Consider the following 21088-nt stretch of genomic DNA (forward strand, 5'->3'; position numbering starts at 1 on the left):
ACGTCTATGTGCTCACTCTAAAGTTATCAACTATGAAACAATTACATCCAGTAAAGCGGTAACATTCATATCGCATATTTTTGCTAAGTACTTTACAATAATATCTATTATTTTTCTTGACACATCAGAAAATTGGGCAGAGAAAATTATTTGCCATAAATTTCATAGTTAAGAGATATCCATAATTGAGACAGAAAATGGTGCTCTCACCAAATGCAGAGGCTGCCTGGGTGCTACCAGATGTCCAATTCTTCCCAGGCAGTTACTGGACAAAACCTGCTGAATGCTGGGGTGCCAGGATATCCGTCTCGATGGTAGTTTCAGATGCCAGGGCTCAGGGAATGCTGACCATGGAGCCTGACTCCCACCCCATCCCCATTCCCCAAGCTGGCTTGGGAATATCTGGCAAGGTTGTGTGTGGTCCCCACAGTATTCCTTCCCTATTCCTACAAGTGAGGCAGAATTTGAATTTTCTATCAATTCTGAGATGAGAAGAGAGAGCAAATAGAAAGACTTGGGCTACACCATCTTGCTACCAATCCCCATAATTGAGATGTTTCAGGAATTTTTTTGATTGCAATTTTAAAGTAGCGCTAGAACAAATGTGAAACAGACATTCTACACAGAGGGCAGACATAGAGTAACATGAAAGACGACTGTCCCATCTTTGTCAAAAGCTACCCTAAAACATTTCTGCCTTTTCTGGCATCCCAGGTGAGAGACCCCAAAAGTTTGCAGTCCCAGAGAGGGGTTGTGAGGTGTCTCAAAAGAATTTACAGGCTTGAACCTATCTCCTAGCCAAGAAGGAAAGCTTTATTGCAATAATAACACCATTACAAAGCCCACTGAAACTCAAAGGGAATTCTACAAACAAACAGAAGCAAGGAGCTAATAGTGATCCAACTTTCAATCATAGATAGGCTAATTCTTTGGCCTAAGGGTAGGAGCTAGGAGTAGTCTCTGGTGTTTGGTTCTTACTAACCAGATCATCAGTCAGCAATGAATTCAGGGTCTTCTTGCCATTTTGATTATCAGAGACCAGATCATCAGTCAGCAATCAACTGAGGAGTGGGTCTGGATGTTGGTTTCTATTGACAAGATTATCAGTCAACAGTAAATTGGGAAATAGTCCAGGATCCTTCACTCTTGCCCTTTTCATGAGGTGAACATTTTGAGGAAATGTGTTTTACATCATTGCATCTATATAACTTTTGTAAATTGCTTATCATCTTAAAGTAAGAGAAAGTGAAAAGGGGAGGGAGAATATTTGGAACTGGGAAAAAAAAATTAAAGTGTTAAAAATTATCTTTACATGTAATTGGGAAATAAAATACTATTTGATATAAAAAAATGAGGTCAATCAATCTCAATCCCTCTGTTCCAAATATCTTTTAAACATATTGAACTAATTCTCTAATTTGAGATATCTTACAATTACCATGTAAGACTGAACTCATCGTCTTTTCTTTTTCTTTTCCTTATTCCTAATAAGGGCTTCACTACTTTCTCAGTCCCTCAGGCTCACAACCAAGATGTCCTCCATGAATCCTGTTTCTTATCCCCACTTACATCATGTCAATCCTGAAACATCTCTGCCATACATCTTCTCTCTACTGATTTTTTCAACCTAGTTGCTGTAGCTCCTTATCACCTCACCCTTGGAGTACGGCAGCAGCCTGCTTGTGGGTTGCCCTGACTCCAGGCTGTCTGACTCCAATGCATCCTTCATTTAGCCAACAAGGTGATTTTCCTAAAGATCCAATTTTCCCAGATTCAATGAACATCAGGGATTTTCTACCAACCTGCAAATGTGAACCCTTTCTCTTCCTCACTGATTATGGGCAGGGTTCTTACACCTTAGTTCTCATGACAATGGCTTCCTTGCTATTCCAGGAAGATGATACCCTATCTCTTAACTTCAAGAAATGTTCCTGGCTATTCTCTGGCATTGTGCTCTCCCTCATATGTGCCTCCCAGTTATCTTCATTTTCAATGGAAAGCTTTCTTTCTATAGGAAATCTTTAACTATGTGAGGTAGAAGACCACCAACTTTAGTAAATCAGAGGCATTTTAAGGTAGAAAACAAAGGAGTTTCAATTTGACAGAGCTTGTGAGATTTGAGCATCTCCCCATATCCTGGGGTGGTCCGGCAGTGAAGAGAGGTAAGAGACAGTCAGCAGACAATAAGGGCCTGGGGTAACACTCCCTGTGGTTGAACATTTGCCCTGTTTAGTCAGCAGAAATGACCCCACATTCTAAGTTATAAATGAGGAAAAACTTCTAACAATCACATCTCTAGGATTATTAAATTATGTTATATGGGAGTTTTAATGTCAAAGCAGCCCTAACTTAGTCCCATAAGAAAATAGTCATATGATCCCATTCTATATAAAACTGGCGATCTCTGGAGAAAGACACTTGAGCCTGGGGTGTAGCCAACCTTCATTCAATTTTAGAACACTGTCTCCATCTTGTGAGACAGCTTTCACTTTCACTTCATCCATAAGCATTCTTGCTTCCAGTGTTTCCCTCTTTTAAATGATATCCTATTTATCTTGCCTGTAGCTTGTTTGAAAGTTATTTCTTAGCTTGTTGTTTCTTCCCTTATTTTGTGAGCTTTTGTGGCGAGATTGTTATTTATTTTTTTGAGAATCCCTGCCATTCAATATCTGATACAAAGGAGGCATTTATGCTGGACTGATTTTGCCTTACAGCTTATGTTTGTTATTTCCCTCATTCTCTAAAATATAGAAACTGAGGCAGACAGATTCATTAGTAGTTATAAAATTATAAAACCCAAAGTAACAATTAAGAAAATTCTATGTGAAATTTTTCTATGAGAACTGTTTTAAAAATTTTAAATAACAGTTATAATATAGAAAGCAATAAAAATATACATATTCAATCAGTGTGGGAAGGTCTTTGGTTGGAATTCAAATTTTATTACATAAAAGATTTATCTTTTTGAAAAGCCTCATAAATGTAATGAATGTGTGGGGAGCTGGACTAGAGGCAGGTTTTAGAAATTAAGTACCTGTTTAAGGTATTACTTACACAGTGAGGAATACACTTGGCAAATTGGAAATTCTCCTGGGCAGGAGATCTCCATTTGTTGGAGAACAGGCAGAGGTTTTATTCATAAATCCTAAGTGGAAGGTTGGGGAAAGTAAGTTACAATACAATCATTCCCAGAATTTGATTGGTTTTCCAATGGAAGACAATACGACAATTCTTAGCTTGTTTCAAATCTTGAGGGTTGTGATCATTCCCTCTCCAAAGCACAGAGTTCTGTGATAAGAACAGTTTTCTGTAGTTTTCCAGTCAATTCACTGATTGTACATAAGTACAGTATAAGAATATACATTATCAGAATGTTTGATAATTTTACTTTGCACTGTGAGTCCTGCCTCCTAACCCAGAAAAGCAGCTCTAAGAAATCTAAATTATTAGTATATTTATTATGAATATAATATAAAATATTCATTACAAATATAAAATGAAATTGAATAACATGAAAATCATAATGGTTGCACTGTGGGAAGGCTTCTAGAAAGTGTTCATTTTCTGAATCTAAAAAGTTTTTGTTGATGATGATGTTTTATTCTAGAAGAGGACCACAGATAAAGGGAGATGTCTTGATTTGTGTTTGAATGGGATGTAAGGAAACAGTGCTCTGCCAATTCCAGTGGCAAGATGAAAGTTCTTTATCCTTCCTCCAACAAAACATCAGATGATGGAAGCATGGGGAGGAGGAGCTCATGGGGAACAAGATGAGCAACCTGGTAGGTAAGTGACCAGGTGAAATAAGAATCCTAGGGTGGAGTTTGGAAGCCTGGGAGGAGTCTAGAGCTGGAAAAGCCATTCCAATGGCCATTGGCCATGTGATGATGGTCAAGGCTTGGGGGAGGAGAGGCAGTCAGCAATCAGAGGTCATCGCCCTGGATGATTTTGGGAGTGAGGTCCCACCCTCCAGGCTTCAGGGGCTGTGCTGCTTGGGGCTCTTGAGCCTCAGAGGCTTTCCTGCAATAGATTAATGGGACACAGGAAGGGTTGGGACTGAGATCTTTGGGCATTTTCTTGGATCTGCCATTTTCTATTTACTGCAAACCATCCCTGATGGGGTGGGACCCAGGTAGTTGTGAGCCAGGGCTCCTCACAAGTCCTGCCTTCTGCTGGCTGCCCTTTCATAAGCATTCACACTTCTTATCTGCTCTGATGGCCAGTGGCCTCCCCATCTGTCAGAACAATTCACTTCCAGGTCTGACTACTTAACGAATTCTTGGCCCCTACCTCTTTTTCAGGTTCTCAAACACTTCACACATATCCAGTGTTGCCTCTTCCTCAAGTTTACCATCGGATCATATTTGCCCAAAGGCCAACTTTCCCCATAGGAATCTAGGAGTCCCACTTTCAGCCTCCACTTCTAGACCCAGGTTTCTTAGCTCTGTCTCCAGCTCCTGTTTGGTGAATTGATTGTGAGCCTTCAGACATGATTTCTTATGAGGTTCCGCAGATTCTGCCTTTCTGCCTCTAGGACCCCTCCTTGGTTGCAGGAGCTGAAGCTGTTTCCTGAGCCAACTTCTCTGGACCCACAGATCTTGGGCTCCTTCCCAGGCATGAGGCTCACTGTTTCCACATTTCTCTTTAAAGATTCTAAACCTAAAATCTACCCAAGAGTCTTAGGAACCTTCCCCCATGTTCTGCTTAGATTTCAGGAATCAGCCATCCTGTTTTTCCTGATTCAACTACTCATCTAAATCACTTCTGGACACTTAAATTTCTTCTTTTTTACCCAGGCTTCCCTGTTACCTTCCTCTTCCCTCACCATAGGTTCTGGGAGCTGAATCCCAGACTAGATTGTCTCTCAGCCTTAGGTTTTTTATGGTTTTTCCCTGGGGGTTCCATCTCAGAGATCTTACCTCTTTAGTGGATCCCTCAGTCAGTTTATTGTCTAGATAATATGTCTGTTGGGAAGAAGGGATGCTGGGAAGACTGAGTGTCACTGGCAGGGAGATTTCTCACTCAAGGGACATTGAGGTTCTACACACTCTCATCTCATCTGGGGCCTTAAATCCCTCCTGCCTCTTGGGTCTGTAGGAAGGTGGGGGAGAGGAAGGGAGTCAGAACAATAGGAGTAAGAGAAGGTGAGCTCATCTTCAAGTTTATACCATCCCACCTCAGTCATCTTATTCCCTGACCCTTCTATCTTGTAAACTCCTCACTGCCCCTATGGCCAATAGCCCTGGCGACTTTTCCCTCCCAGTCTTGTTGTTTTTGACTGGGTAAAAGAGAACATTCTTGCCTTCATTTCTTCCTCAATTTTAATCCCTCTGTGGGTGTTCCCTCCTTCAGACTGAGAACTTAGCTTAAGGTCAAGGTCTTCACTGCTTCCAGGGCCATCTCCAGTCATCCTGATCTATATCTGGCCACTGGAGCCAGGGGGCTCTGGAATAGAAGGTGAGGCTGGTGACTTTGCACCTCACCACCCTCTCCTCCCCAACCAATTTAGTTAATTACCTTCCCAATCTTGGCTTGTCGAGGAACACTGGGCCTTGGTTGTTGATCTGTGCTGGGGGTCTGTTCCCCTTTTACCCAAGTAAGACAGATCTTTCTATCCAGGCTACAAAATTGTTTCTCACCATCCTTTTGTAGATTCTGTCACTCCACTCTTAATTGAAAGTTATTTCATAGGAAACTGGAGAGACTTCAGGCAATATCCTGCCTGTTCTCTCCCATCTTGACTCCACCATTTAGATTTTTCAACCTGGCCCTCCTTTCAGTCTCCCTCCCCCTGTTGTTTGGGGTCTGTGCCCTAAGGGCAGGGCCAAGGGCTTAGTAACTTCCATGGAACCTCACCCTCTATAATTTCCTGTAGGCTAGCTGACCTCAGACCTCCAGCAAAAGAAGGGAACGACATCTGTTCAGTTATAATCATCCCCTCCCAACATCCTGCAGAGGACCAGGGCCTGGTCCAAGCAGGGAGCCTGGAGCCAGAGGGAATGGTTCCTGAGAACCGCAGACCCCCACCCCAGGTGAGTGTATTCTGCCCACAGATCTGGGCAACATCAGCCCAAGAAGCCTTTTTCATAGATCTGGAGGATGGTCTGTGAGGCTCTTATCTGTGAATCCTTTACAAAAATGGGCAGCAAAGGGAATGCAGTAAGAACAACACTGCCCTCCTCTCTGCTATGTTTTGAACTGATTCACTGTCCCTTTGGCATCTTGAACACTAACTCCCTTCTCCCAGTTGCTGCCCCCACATGTTTGTTTAAATTTTCACTCAATATAGGTCACTGACAAGGGTGACCCCTTCATTCATTAGTGTCTATCCTGCAGATATCATATCTTTGCTTTAGTCCAGCACCATCTCCCCACTAGACACACACACACACACACACACACACACACACACACACTCTCTCTCTCTCTCTCTCTCTCTCTCTCTCTCACACACACACACACACACACACACACACACACACACACCTTCCAGCCTCTGGGTCCTATGGCCAAGCTCTCTTTTGTAGCCACTGACTTTCCTGGAAATCCTTGACTTTGTTTCCTGGAGCAGAACCCTGGAAGCTTCCTCAGCTCTTCTCCTTTCCCTGGCTGGAAGCAGAGAAGAAATTGTCCTCCTGCTGCTGCTGAGCTCCTGCTGCCTCTGACTACACAGATCTTCCCAAATCTCTCTGAATCCCTTCTCTTTACCATTTATATGGTTATTATTATAATTTTTTTTTGGCTGAGGCAATTAGGGTTCAGTGACTTTGCCCAGGGTCACATAGCTAGGAAGTATTAAGTGTCTGAGGTCAGATTTGAATTCAGATTCTCCTGACTTCAGGGCCAACGCTCTATCCACTGCCCCATCTAGTGGCCCCTATTCTAATTTGTTTTAACCTCAAATACAAAAGAAACGAAGAAAAAAATTTCAGGTAACCAGCGGAACATAAGAATAGATTCGATAAAAGAAACCTACATAATAAATGCCACCCATGGTTCAGGAGCTGTCCAGCATTTCTTTGCTTCCTGGTGGGTTTTCTTTTATTCCATTTTATTTTCTTTATCTCCTGAGACTTCTCAGCTGCAATTAGGTACTTCTAGAATAATTCCATCATACTCAGCTCATACTTAGCCTTTCTCTCCCTTTACCATTGCTTGTGTCAAAGCAACAGGCATTTAGGAAAGGAAGAGGCTTTGTTCGAATATATAGGACATGCAAAGAAGGAAAAATCAGTCCCTGCCCCCAAGAAGCTTCCATTAAACAAGGAAAACAACAGTTGTGTTCACACCAGCTGTGTACAGTGTAGGTGGGAGGCCTTTGCATGACTGTGCCTAGTATTCTCATAAAGGATGTGACCTTTTGGTAAATCCCTTCTCTCTGCTTCAGTTTGCTTTTGTGTAAAGGGCTGAAACTCTTAAAAGATGTGCTTGAATTAGACAACTGAGCACTCAAGGCTAATTACCTGTTGGACAATGATTCTATTAGCAGATGTTTGGAAAAATCCCCTTCTCACTATTCTGTGCTGGCTCAATCTTTTGGTGTATACAGATAATCAATCGTAGGAGTGATTAGAGGATAGAGTGAGACAAGCCAGACTCACTTTGAAGCAGGACCAGGAGAAGCGAGGTTGCTGGAGCGCTTGTGGCAATTTGTCTGTCTCCTTCACTTCTACCCCTAAAGACCAAGGACTTTTCCCTATCATGACTTTGGCTGATCCTGAGGCCACCAGGGAGCTAGCTTGAACTGTACACTTTTGTAAATTGTGACCATTGGGGCAGATCCATTAAGAAGTGTGTGATTCTGAAATTTGGGGCACAAAATCTTACGAAAATGAATGTTGAAAACTATCTGTACATGCATTTGGAAAAATAAAATATTATTGGGGGGAAGGATAGTGTTTCATCTGGATAAGAATTTATGGCTTTTGGAAAATTCACAAGATCTTTTTTTCTCCTCAGTGATCTTGGAAATGTTTTGGCTCTACAACATATAATATTTGCTAGCTTCACACAAATACTTCATGCCATTTTCTTAACATAACACAAACTGATTTCATCTCCAAAAATCCTCATGTCTCTCTCACAGAGACTTTCCTAATTGCACAGGTAATAATTTCCGAGTAAAACATTTCTCAATTTTATTCCACCAGAAACTATATGATGTGTTTCTCTATATTCCATTGTTCTTTGGGGGCTTTGGTTCTGACTCCTGTAAGGGCTGTCACCTTTGGGCAGATACCTCCTCCATGCTTCAGGTCCCTTCTATAAATTGAGGAGGATTGGATCAGGTCAGTTATGAAGCATGTTTCAACTCTTAAGTCCTCTCTGGGTGTTGATGTTTTAGGAGTTGGTGACTTTCAAGGATGTTGCTGTGGACTTCAGCCCTGAGGAGTGGGATCTGTTGGACCCGGATCAGAAAGAGCTGCACAAGGAGGTCATGCTGGAGAATGCGGAGAACTTGCTCTCCTTGGGTAAGGAGCGCTTCCCTTGGAACTCTGGAATTGTCATCAACAGGAGTGTCACCATCCCCTGTCTAGTGTGCAAAGTTTCAGGCTTTTAACAGTTTTTAGAAAGACCCAAGCACTCCCTCCTGTCCCCAAGAGACAGGGTCCTCTGGTTGCCTGGTTCTTCTATGAGTGGTCTTTGCATTATAGGATGGGAACCTGGCAGTTTTGTCTACAAAGCTTCTGAAAACTGGTCCTGACCCATTTCACTGAACAGGGGCAATAAAAGGAACCCCCTTCTTCTTGGGAAACTTTGTCTTTACAATGTTCTTTTGGATAAAAAACAATAATATTTTACCTCATTGCCCCTGGTGTAACTCATAAATCCCCAACACAGCGCAGGCCCTTGTTCCTCCTTCATACATCCCCCAAAGGCCTGTAGAGATACAGGGAGAGAAAGGAAAGGGAAGAGGTCTTTCCATACATTTGCTGGGATCCAGGCCTTGTGCTCAGAGCTTCCTTGATCCTCACCAAAACCCTCTGTTTTGGGTGCCACGTTTATCTCCATTTTATATGTGTGGAGGCTGAAGCAAAAAGATGAAATTACTTGCCTAGAGTCACACAGCCAGGATTTGTATAAATCCAAATTTGAACTCAGGGCTTCCTGACTGCAGGCCTGGTGCTCCCTTCTCTGTGCTACCAGCTGCTTCTAAGTCCAGAAAATGGAAGCTGTGGGATGTGACCATCCTGCTGTGAAGGAGGCAGCAAAATCAGGATCTTCTGATTCCAGATTTCTTGCTGACCTCCTTTCCCCTCTTCCCTCTTTCTCTGGCAATAAGCAACCTGAAAACCATCTTTGAGTTGTCATTGGAACCACCCAATGGACCTTGCACCCCTGCCCTGTTCCAATGAGTAATAAAGGACAAGTTTCAAGGCTCATACCCACTATCTTCTCACTCCCCAGGACTTCCAGTTCCCAGAGAAGATTTCATCTCCCATGTGGAAAAAGGAGGCCTGAGGAACTCCTGTCCTGGTGAGTGAGTAGCAAGCTGAGGTGCAGGCTGCTATCCCAGAAGGCTTCTTCATATGATGGGCTTTTGGGTGGGGAAACTGGCTTGGAATACCTTTTCAGACTCTTGTGGTAGTGAGATCCTTAGCACCTCATTGAGCCTCTGAACCTCAGTCTCTTCATGTGTAAAATGAGGGCTTTGGACTTCATGGCCTTTTGGTTTCTTTCTAATGTAGAATCATTGATCCCAGTGGAAGTCTTTGTTGGAAACTTGAGGCTGTCCAACTATCTACAACCAAATAAAGAGGGCTCAGGCTATCTAATATGACTTTTCTTAGATCTTTTTTAAGCCAAAAAGCATTTACTTTTACTTTTTTGATATTAATTGAAAATTGAAAACAAAATAGAAAAATACAGAAAAGAATAATTTAAAAAAATGTTTTATGTTCAGCAGAACATAAGGAAGAATTCAAAATATGTAATAATAAATTTCAATAAACCATAAATGAAAGATATTGCTTTCCTCTAGTTCTATTGTTCTGGTGCTATGCACTTTTTACTTTATTCTTCCCTCCCTTTCATCTTCTGCAGGCTACAGTTAAGCATAGATAGGACAAGTAACATCCTGAGGAAAGCTGGCTAGCTGGAATCAATCATTTGGAAGACTCTTCCTGCCCCCTTCCCTCTCTTACTCCCTTCACTCTTCTTTCTCTTCTTCCTTCATTGCCTGTTTCCTTTTTTCCATCCTTCCCTCTGTCCACCTATGATGTCATATTCCCTTACCTACAAATTCTCTTAAAAGCATTTCTCCCCCTCTTTCTTCACCACTGAACCATCCTGATAGATTTCTCTCTCTCTCTCTCCTCTCTCTCTCCTTCTTCCTTCCTTCCTTCCTTTTCTTTTCTTTTTCTTCCTTCCTTCTTTCTTTCTTTTCTTTCTTCTTTTTTTTTTGCTGAGGCAATTGAGCATTAGGTAACTTGCCCAGGGACACACACCAGTAGTATTAAGTGTCTGTGGACAGATTTGAACTGGGGTCCTCTTGACTTCAGGGCTGGTACTCTATTCACTGTGCCACCTAGCTGCCCTGATTCCTTTCTTAAGGAACAAAGCTTAAACCAAAATCAGTGTGAATCTCATTGACCACCATAGGTCCCTTGTTAAACCCCAATTGTTCTTTGTTTGGATCCTCATTGACTTAGATTGAGTGTAAATTGTAATCATTTCTGCCTTGGCCATTAACCCTGAGCTTCTTCCCAGAGTCACTCATTCATTCCTTTTTATTTATTGAGATTTTTTTAGCCTAGGTAAGACTGGAGATTCTTTGCTTCCATTGTTCCCTAGCCTTAGTCACTGGATGAGTGCAGCCTCAGTCACAGGAGACCTGTTGGAGACCTTGCCTTAAGAAGGCCCAGGTCTTCCCTGGCCATCTAAATCCAAAGCCATCTGCAGTAATTCTAATCTGTACCTGGACACAACATGAAGATGGCTCTGTGGGGGAAAGTGAGGCCAGTGACCTTGGGCAGCCCTCCCTCATTTAAATCTCAAGTCACTCATTGCATAACTGAAAGCTTCCCTTAGGTTAGGGATATGAGAGGGAAAGACACCTGGTTATTCCCTAACAGGACCAGGAGCCCTAAACCCTTGTTATCTTCACTATGGGATTTGTTCATAGGTGAGGGGGAGCAGGAAAGAGAAAGAAATGGAAACATAAATTTGGCACCTCGGAGGGACCAGCATGCACTGAGATAGGTTTAGACAATATGATCAGTCCTAGGTAATGTCAACTAATCAGTCAATAAACATTGATTAACCACCTGTTCTGTTCATTGCATTAAGCCCTGGGTATACAAAGAGAAGCTGTCAAGAAGTTTTAAATCCAGCATAAAAACTTGGAATTGGGTTGAGAATAAATAGCAGTTTATGAAACTTATTCTTAGCTAATCCAGGCAAAGGATAGTGGGTTGTTTTTTTTTTTATGGAAATGCATCATGTTCAATAAACATATGTATATAAAAGAGAGAGGGAAGGGAAGTTATGAAGTAAGGAAGAGTTGAGATGGAGAGAATCAAAATCATAGTAAAAAGATAATAGTTAACAAGCGTGTGGGGCCTACTTTATGCCAAGAGTTTTATTGGTATTACCTCTTTGATGCTCACAACAACCTGGGTAAGTGAGTACAATTATTACCTTCACTCTACAGCAAAATTGAGTCAAAAAGCACATTCCAAGGGTGCACATCTAGGTGGTGCCTGAGATTGAATTCAAAGACTGCATTGGAAGGAAAACGGAGTACATCTTTGTAATGCAATAGATTGAGAAGCCTTCTTTACCAGGTTCCAATTTTAATCTCTGCTGCAGGGATTTGGATTGGATTACTCAGCCATTCAGAGCTCATAGCCTGGTTTCTAAATTATGAGAACCTTCACCTTGCCTTTGTCTCAACTTTGTTGTGGGGGTCCAATGTCATTGTACTGTGTGTGGAACTCTGTGTTAATTGAATCACTTTATTGGTGTAAGCTAATAGCATTTAAAAATGATTGAATTTGTCCATTTCAGTTTGAAAACCTTTTGTCTGGAGAAATTAAAAGTCAATTATTTTATTATCAGCCAGCATTAGAGGGTATATTTATCCATGCGTGTGTTTGTTTCTTTCCTATGCAGAGACGTGGTTTGATATGGAGATGAGTGCAAATCTGAAAATGATCTCATGGAAAGACCTCTTTCAATATAGTAAGTACAGGGCTGTTTTTGCTAAGCACAAAAGAAACCACATTGGAGAGGAACATTGTGAATGGAATACACACAAAAAAGCTTTAAGAAAGAGTTCCAGTGTTGCTAAAGATACGAATATACATCCTGAAGAGAAAACACCTAAATGTCATGAATATGATAAAGCTTTTTGTGTACTCTCTTCCCTTGTCAAACATCAGAGAATTCATGCTGGAGAGAAACCTTATGAATGTAAGAAACATGGAAAAACTTTGAGAGAGCGATCTACTCCTGCTAAACATGAGAGAATTCATGCAGAAAAACAATCTTACAAATGTAATCAATGTGGAAAGGATTTCCAATGTTATTCCAACTTGGCTCAACATCAGAGAATCCACACTGGAGAGAAGCCTTATTTATGTAATGAATGTGGAAAGACTTTTACATCTCACTCCAGTCTTGCTGTCCATCAGAGAATCCACACTGGAGAAAAGCCTTATGAATGTAATGAATGTGAAAAGGCTTTCATCGATCGCTCCAGTCTTGCTAAGCATCAGAGAATCCACACTGGAGAGAAGCCTTATGAATGTAATGAATGTAGAAAGACTTTTACACGGAGTTACACTCTTCGTGAACATCAGAGAGTCCACACTGGAGAGAAGCCTTATAAATGTAACGAATGTGGAAAGGCTTTCACAAAGCGCTCCTATCTTAAAGCACATAAGAGAATTCATACTGGAGAGAAGCCTTATGGATGTAACAAATGTGCAAAGACTTTCACATCTCATGCCAATCTTGCTAACCATCAGAGAATGCACACTGGAGAAAAGCCTTATGAATGTAACGAATGTGGAAAGACTTTCACAAATCGCTGCAGTCTTGCTAAACATCAGAGAATCCACACTGGAGAAAAACCTTATAAATGTAATGAATGTGGAAAGGCTTTCATACGGAGTTACAATCTTTGTGAACATCAGAGAATCCACACTGGAGAGAAGCCTTATGAATGTAATGACTGTGGAAAGGCTTTTACACAACGTTTCAAACTTGATATCCATCAGAGAATCCACACTGGAGAGAAGCCTTATGCATGTAAAGACTGTGGAAAGGCTTTTACACAACGCTCACATGTTGCTATGCATCAGAGAACCCACACTGGAGAGAAGCCTTATGAATGTAATTATTGTGGAAAGGCTTTCACAAACCACTCCTATTTTGATGCACATCAGAGAATCCACATTGGAGAGAAGCCTAATGAATGTAATGAATGTGGAAAGGCTTTCATATATCGCTCCAGTCTTACTGTTCATCAGAGAATGCACACTGGAGAGAAGCCTTATGACTGTAATGAATGTGGAAAGGCTTTCACAAAGCGCTCCTCCCTTGATGCACATCAGAGAATCCACACTGGAGAGAAGCCTTATGAATGTAATGAATGTGGAAAGGCTTTCACAAAGCGCTCCTCCCTTGATGCACATCAAAGAATCCACACTGGAGAGAAGCCTTATGAATGTAATGACTGTGGAAAGGCTTTTACACAACGCTCCCATGTTGCTATCCATCAGAGAATCCACACTGGAGAGAAGCCTTATGAATGTAATGAATGTGGAAAGGCTTTCACAAGTCGCAGCAGTCTTACTTACCATCAGACAATCCGCACTGCAGAGGAGACTTATGAATGCAAGCAATGTGGAAAGACTTTCAAATACAAAAACTGTCTCATAGAACATGATAAAATCCACATTGGGGAGAAGCTTTATGAATGTAGTGACTGTGGAAAGACTTTCACACGGCGCAAAAGTCTTGGTAAACATGAGAAAATCCACATTGGACAGAAACCTCATGAATATGGGAAATTTTAGATAAAGTTCAAATCTTGCTTAACAACAGAGAGTGCACATTAGAAAAAAATTTTCAAGGGTCTGGATCATTGTACAGTTTTTAATATTTATTAGTCCTTGACTTGATATGGAAGATCCCATACTAGATGTAAAACTTCATTCATATAATCAATGTGGAAAAACATTCAGGCTTACTTCATTCCTGAAATGCCTCCAGAAAATTCCTAGAAGATTGAAATCATGGATAAAGGCATAAAAATGGAGGACAGAGTTTGTTAATCAGCAAGGATTTTCTGCTTGGGAAGAAATCTCCTATAGAGTTGGCACCAGAAGGTCTTTAGCCCAGGTTCATCTCTGAGTTTACATGTATGAATATGGAGTGGAGAGAAGACTTACAAATGTGTAAGGAAGAATTGCCCTTACCTGGAAGATAAGGGTCACTATAAATCACAATATTCACACTGCAAAGAAACATTATACAAAATGTATTTCCAGAAAAGCTTTCACTTGGATCTCATCCTTTGTGTAGAAATCTTGCTGCAGATGAAATGTGAATATAATGAATGAGGGAAGGCCTCTTCCTATAGCACAGATCTCATTAGACATTGCAATTTTATACTGTGTATAAAGATCAGAAAATAGATCAGATTTTTTCTCTGAAATCCCATGATTGGTAGCCAAAGAAGGTTCTTTGTAATGGGGGAAACCAATTGTTTTAATCTCCTTTTTCAATTAATAATGATTGAGATTTTTAAAATCTGATTTCAAATTGTTTTTATTACTTAATTTTCCTCTTCATTCTCTTGTTTATTCCTAAATTCTTTGGCTTTCCATCTGTGTGACAAGTAATATGTTACATGTTATAATTTTCTTTTAAAATATCTGTAAATGTGTCTTAGGTCTCCATTTTGACCTTATCTTGCTAAATTGTGTTAGATGGATTTGAGGGGAAGTGAGGCCTTTTCACAAAGCTGAACCCCCAGAAAAGTGCCATGGTTGGCTATAGTTCCAAAAAACCTCACCCCATTGTATCCTTGCTTAGTCTTGCACAAACCACTTTGCCACATCAGCAAACTTTTTAATGTATAGTTACTGTTCTTAAGTGGAATGGGTTTCTATGACACATTAGGATATGTGTTCCATATGAGTGAGATAACAGTGTGAGATAACATAAATTCTAATCTTGTATTTACAAATGTAAAAAGTAAAGACTTGAGGATAAGAATTTAGTATTTGATTTAAAAATTTAAAGGAAAATATACCAATTAAACAGGTAAGTTTTCAAAGATTCTAATTTCAATTTTTCACATTAATTTTACACAGTCCAGATGAAGAGTTCATCTTCTAATGGCACATTTACATCCTCTAGAAATTAGTACAGTATTACTATAGTACTTAGAATAGTATTTCTAATAAATTATTTTCCCTAAATTCCAAAATGAGGAAAATCAGAATAAAAATAATTGCATGAATAATGTTAGTGTTTTTGAAACATGAGAGAAAATTGCCAAATTACATGAATTAAGTTGATTATCTTAGAATTATCTTATGTTGCTGCCCATCAAGCCCTAGCTGTGGGTAGAAGCCACAAAAATTAACCCCATGAATGTTAAATACTGACAGTCAATGAGAGCAAAGGAAGGATGAATTCTAGAGTGAATGAACAACATAGCACATGAAGTACACAATCTTATCTGAATGAAAAAACTCCCTGAAAATTGGAATATACCCAATTAAAATCAATGATCTTTGAGAAAATGAAACATATTACAAAAAGATCGAATATTGAAAAAATGTGAGAAATTGTACATCAACCAACCAAGAAAACATATCAAGGAGAAAAAATAATTAAGGAGAAGTGGATTTCCTAAAATCTATAACCCAAAAAGAGTTTACCCATTATATTTTAAGAAATTTTAAAATTGGGGCAGCTAGATGGCACAGTGGATAGAGTACCAGCCCTGAATTCAGGAGGACTTGAGTTCAAATCTGCTCTCAGACACTTAACACTCCCTAACTGTGTGACCCTGGGCAAGTCACTTAACCCCAATTGCCTCACCAAAAAAGAAAAGAAAAGAAAAGAAAAATTTAAAACTGCTAAGATCTCTTATAACCAGAATGCAAAACAGATATGAAAACAAACCACAGTTATCTTCTGAAATGCAACTGATATAAGCTTGGAAAGAGACTTTAATTGGGTTTCTTTTGCCCTGATATGTTTGATATTTTGTAACAGAATGAGTTAAAAGCATACACAGCCTTGACCAAAATTGCAGAAGGAAATAATTATAATGTGTAGGGTTTTTTTTCTCGAAAATTACATTTATATTTGTGTATGTATGTGCATTTAGGTGCTTATGTGTGAAGAAGACAAGAGCAAATAAGATTTCATAAGGCCAGAAAATTGACCTTAATATAAAAGGTGGAATTTAATACAAACACACATAAACTCTTATAGTTGTTTAAAACTGCAATTTCACAAATTTGAGATTAGAGCTAAATATAGAAACCACTGAAAGATACCTGATTTCTGGAAATCAGGAATAATTTGAAGAGCTAGTTCTGGACATTTAGAAAAGGAGGAGATTATACCATATGGCTCATGATGAAACATAATGCTAGTCACCTGACAGAGACGATGTTCCAGGAATTTAAATTGGAATATAGTTTTTTGAAGTGGTTGTTGGAAATATTGGCTATCCTTTACTACTTGTATTTATTCTGAGAGTTTTATTCTTCTCATTCCAATTAAAGAAAAACTTAATTAGTTGTAAAAACAAAATACAAATAAAAAGAAAAGGAAGATCAAATTTCAAAGAGCCAGAATAACTCTGTCAAGAAGAGGTTATATAAAAGTGAACTTATTTGCTAGGTTGACAAGATTACTAAATAGGTATAAATTGAATAATCAATTTCACTTGCTAAGTATTTACTATGTGTCGGGCACTTCAATAAGCATGAGTATATCCAAATAAAGTAAAAACTGAAGTCACTGCCTTCAAGGATCTCATTCTCTAATGTACTATAATTAATGTGAATATTACAAAGGTTTTTTGTTAATTTTAGCAAAAGAACCAGGAAATTGTACACAGTAACAGGAATATAAATTTTAATCAATTGTGAAGACTTTGATACTCTGATTAATACAATGATTTACAATTCCAAAGGATTCATGATGAAAAATATATCCACTTTCAAAAGAAAACAGAATCTCTGAGAGATTTATTTTCATTTTATTTTTATTTTACACAACATTGCAAACATGGAAATGTGTTTTACATAATTTCATATGTGTAATAGGAATTGTATATATTGCTTTTTTAAATGAAAAAAGGAGAAAAGAAACGAAATTTGAATGGGAAATTTTTTAAAGACAACAATAAAAAATTAACAATATTGGAGAAAGCATTGGAATGGAGGGACACTATCCCTGTCCTGAACTCCTGAGACCATGAGAGTATTATCTTTGTTTGAACTCTGTTTGCAGTCCGAATTATGTCACCACCTTTTCACTCCCTAACTCAGGTGGTATTTTCTTTTTCCAGTTGTGGCACACATGCCCCCAAATATGCCGCTTTAAACCTTATCCATCACCAAAGACTTTGATAACTTCACAAGCATACAACTTAAAGAAATACTGAATCCCTGTTAACTTTTCCCACCTATCTGGGAGTGGAATTTTTAGTGTAATAAATGCATTTTTGTGGTTTCTCCTATAAATATGTGTCCCTAAAATGCTCAATTGCTGGCCAACTATAAATCCTCTTAAATTTACATTATTTTGGCTGTCCTGTATTTTCTCAGCTGGGTATTTCGGCATTTAGTAGTAGTATTTTGTAAAAGATATTGATGTGTAGGCAAGAATCTGCTACAAGAAATTGAAATCCCTTGAATAGTTCCAAAAGAAATTCTTAATAATTTAAATCAAATTAGAAAAAGATTTCTAGTGGATCTGTGTGTAGCTAGATACTGAACATATTACAAATTAATGAGAAATCATAGTTGGCATTCTTGTTGAGAAAAAGATCTTGAATGATGATAATATTGCTGTCAATCTAAGAAGATAGAATGAAACAAAATATATGTAAACTCTTATACAAGCTCAAAATGTACTTTCACAAATATAAGACTGAGGCAGGATATAGGATCCAGTAAGATTTCCTCAAATTTATGTGGAAATTCTGGAATGAATAATTAGAAAACTAATTCTAGATATCTAGAAAAGACAAATTATTCCAAATGATTTGCAATCAAACATATTACATTTTTCTGACAGGGAAATGATGGACCTAGAGTAAAAACTCAGACATAATTATGTTTGGAAATGGCAAATGGAGATATTTGAGAAACAGACCAGCAATCTTGAAAGTTTTAGGTATTCAAATGTACCACAGTTCAATTTAATTTAACAGGATGAAATGGCAAGCAAAAAGCTCTTGTGATTCTGGGCCAAGTAAAAAGTGCATAACTGAAGAATAAATATCCACAGTATGGTGCTCTTCTTTTTTTTTTTTTTTCATAGTTATATATTTTTATTATAACTTTTTATTTACAAGACATATGCATGGGTAATTTTTTTAGCATTGACCCTTGCAAAACCTTCTGTTCCAATTTTTCCCTCATTTCTACCACCCCTCCCTAGATGGCAGGTAGACAATACATATTAAATATGTAAAATGCAATACATGTATACATATTTATACAGTTACCTTCCTGCACAAGAAAAACAGATTTAGAAATAAAGTAAAAATAACCTGAGAAGGAACACAAAAATGCAAGCAAACAATAACAATAACAGAAGAAGTAGAAATGCTATGTTGTGGTCCACACTCATTTCCATAGTTCTTTCCTGGTGTAGCTGGTTCTCTTCATAATTGAACAATTGGAACTGATTTGGTTCATCTCATTATTGAGAGAGCAACTTCCATCAGAATTAATCATCATATAGTCTTGTTGTTAAAGCGTATAACGATCTCCTTGTTCTGCTCATTTCACTCAGCATCAGTTCATGTAAGTCTCTCCAGGCCTTTCTGAAATCATCCTGCTGGTCATTTCTTACAGAACAATAATATTCCATAACATTCATATATCACAGCCATTCTCCAATTGATGGCATCTATCTGTAATGTGGTTGGTTTTCTGGAGGTCTTTGGACCAGCCTTGGTTTCAGCAGAGTAATCACCACAAGAAAAGTCCAAATTCTTTATTATCTCTTCATAGTCTAGTTTCCTTGCCTGGGGCCTGGGCCAGCTTTCTTCAGGTCCTCTGGAATATATCTTGGTTTCTGTGGGGGAGGCAGGAGGACTGCCAGGATGGTCTCTGTCTGAAGTCTGAACCAGTCTCTCAGGAGAGCTACCTGGCAGCTGACCAAAAATGGAATGTCTCTCTGAGTCCAAGAGCTGTGCTCCAGCCTCCAGCCACCATAAAGGTGGGTGATGAAATGAATCTGTTTGGCTGAGTTTATGCCAGCTTATATGCAGTATACAGGAGTATAAACTAATCATTATATTATTAGGGAACTATTATTTGTTGTAAGATTAAATCAATCATACTGAACTAGAGAACTATTAATCACCATGCTAAACTAGATAACCATTATCTTATCAATTCCACTCAGCACCTTTTAAGAATGCTTGTTTCAAGTACAGAGTTCTGGCCCATAACAAGCATTCATTCACTTTCGTTTCCAGCCACTATAAAAGGGCTGCCACAAACAGTTTTGCATGTGGGTCCCTTTCCTGCTTTAATATCTCTTTGGGATATAAGCCCTGGAATAATACTGTTGGATCAAAGGGTATGCACAGTTTGATAACTTTTTCAGCATAATTCCAAATTGCTCTCCAGAATGGTTGGATGCATTCACAATTCCCTCAACAATCTATCAGTGTCCCAGTTTTCCCACATCCCTCCAACATTCCACATTATCTTTTCCTGTCATCCTAGATAATCTGAGAGGTGTGTAATGATATCTCAGAGTTGGCTTAATTTGGATTTCTCATCAATAATGACTTGGCACATCATATGGCTAGAAATACTTTGCTTTTCTTTATCTGAAAATTGTCTGTTCATATCCTTTGAACATTTGTCAATTGGAGAATGGCTTGATTTCTTATTGATTAGAGTCAATTATCTATATATTTTGGAAATGAGGTCTTTATCAGAACTTTTGACTATAAAAATGTTTTCCAAGTTTATTGGTTCCCTTCTAATCTTGTCTGTGTTAGTTTTGTTTGTACAAAACTTTTTAACTTGATATATTCAAAATTTTCTATTTTGTCATCAATGATGATCTCTAGTTCTTCTTTGGTCACAAATTCCTTCCTCCTCCACATATCTGAGAAGTAAACTATCCTAAGTTTTTCTAATGTATTTATAATCTCATTCTTTGTGCCTAGATCATGAACCCATTTTGACCTTATTTTGGTGTACATTGTTAAGTGTGGGTCAATGCCTAGTTTCTGCACACACCAATTTCCAATTTTCCCAGTAGTTTTGTCAAATAGTGCATTCTTATCCCAAAACTTGGAGGTCTTTGGGTGTACAAACACTAGATTGCTAAAATTATTGACTATTTTATCCTATGAACCTAATTGATTCCACTGATCAACTAGTCTTTCACTTAGCCAATACTAAATGGTTTATGTGACCACTGCTTTATAATATAATTTTAGATTCTGGTACAGCTAACACATTTCATTTCTGTTTTCTTTTTCTTTTTTTTTTTTTTTTTTGTCTTCATTAGTTCCTTTGAAAGTCTTGACCTTTTGCTCTTAAATTTTGTTGTTATTTTTCTATGTCATTAAAATAGTTTTTGGGAGGCTGATTGGTAAACTAAATAAATAGATTCTTTTAGGTAGTATTGTCATCTTTATTATATTCACTCAACCTATCCAAGAGCAGTTAATAAATTTCCATTTAGTTAGAGCTGACTTTATTTGTGTGGAAAGTGTTTTGTAGTTTTCCTCATATAGTTCAGACTTTCCCTTGGCAGATAGATTCCTTATATTTTGTACTATTGGCTGTTATTTTAAATGGAATTTCTCTTCATATTTCTAGCTATTGGTATTTGTTGGTACATACATAAG

The 21088-nt window shown here is 38.6% G+C and overlaps 1 protein-coding gene across 3 annotated transcripts in view; it reads left to right on the forward strand.

The window, feature by feature from the left end:
- LOC116423051 (zinc finger protein 260-like) overlaps nt 1-21088 on the forward strand; it is a 168179-nt gene that overhangs the window by 136360 nt on the left and 10731 nt on the right. For 2 of the 3 annotated variants that reach the window (XM_031964028.1, XM_031964027.1), the window contains exons 2-5: nt 5876-6032; nt 8345-8471; nt 9409-9477; nt 12115-15884. In XM_031964028.1, the coding sequence (XP_031819888.1) occupies nt 6000-6032; nt 8345-8471; nt 9409-9477; nt 12115-14024 (2139 nt within the window). In that variant the 5' untranslated portion in view covers nt 5876-5999 and the 3' untranslated portion in view covers nt 14025-15884. Of the gene's footprint in view, nt 1-5875; nt 6033-8344; nt 8472-9408; nt 9478-12114; nt 15885-21088 lie in introns of those variants that run through there. The other variant, XM_031964030.1, reaches the window with a different exon arrangement.

The sequence above is a fragment of the Sarcophilus harrisii genome, chromosome 3 (genome assembly GCF_902635505.1).
Source record: "Sarcophilus harrisii chromosome 3, mSarHar1.11, whole genome shotgun sequence".
NCBI classification, from domain to species: Eukaryota; Metazoa; Chordata; class Mammalia; order Dasyuromorphia; family Dasyuridae; genus Sarcophilus; species Sarcophilus harrisii.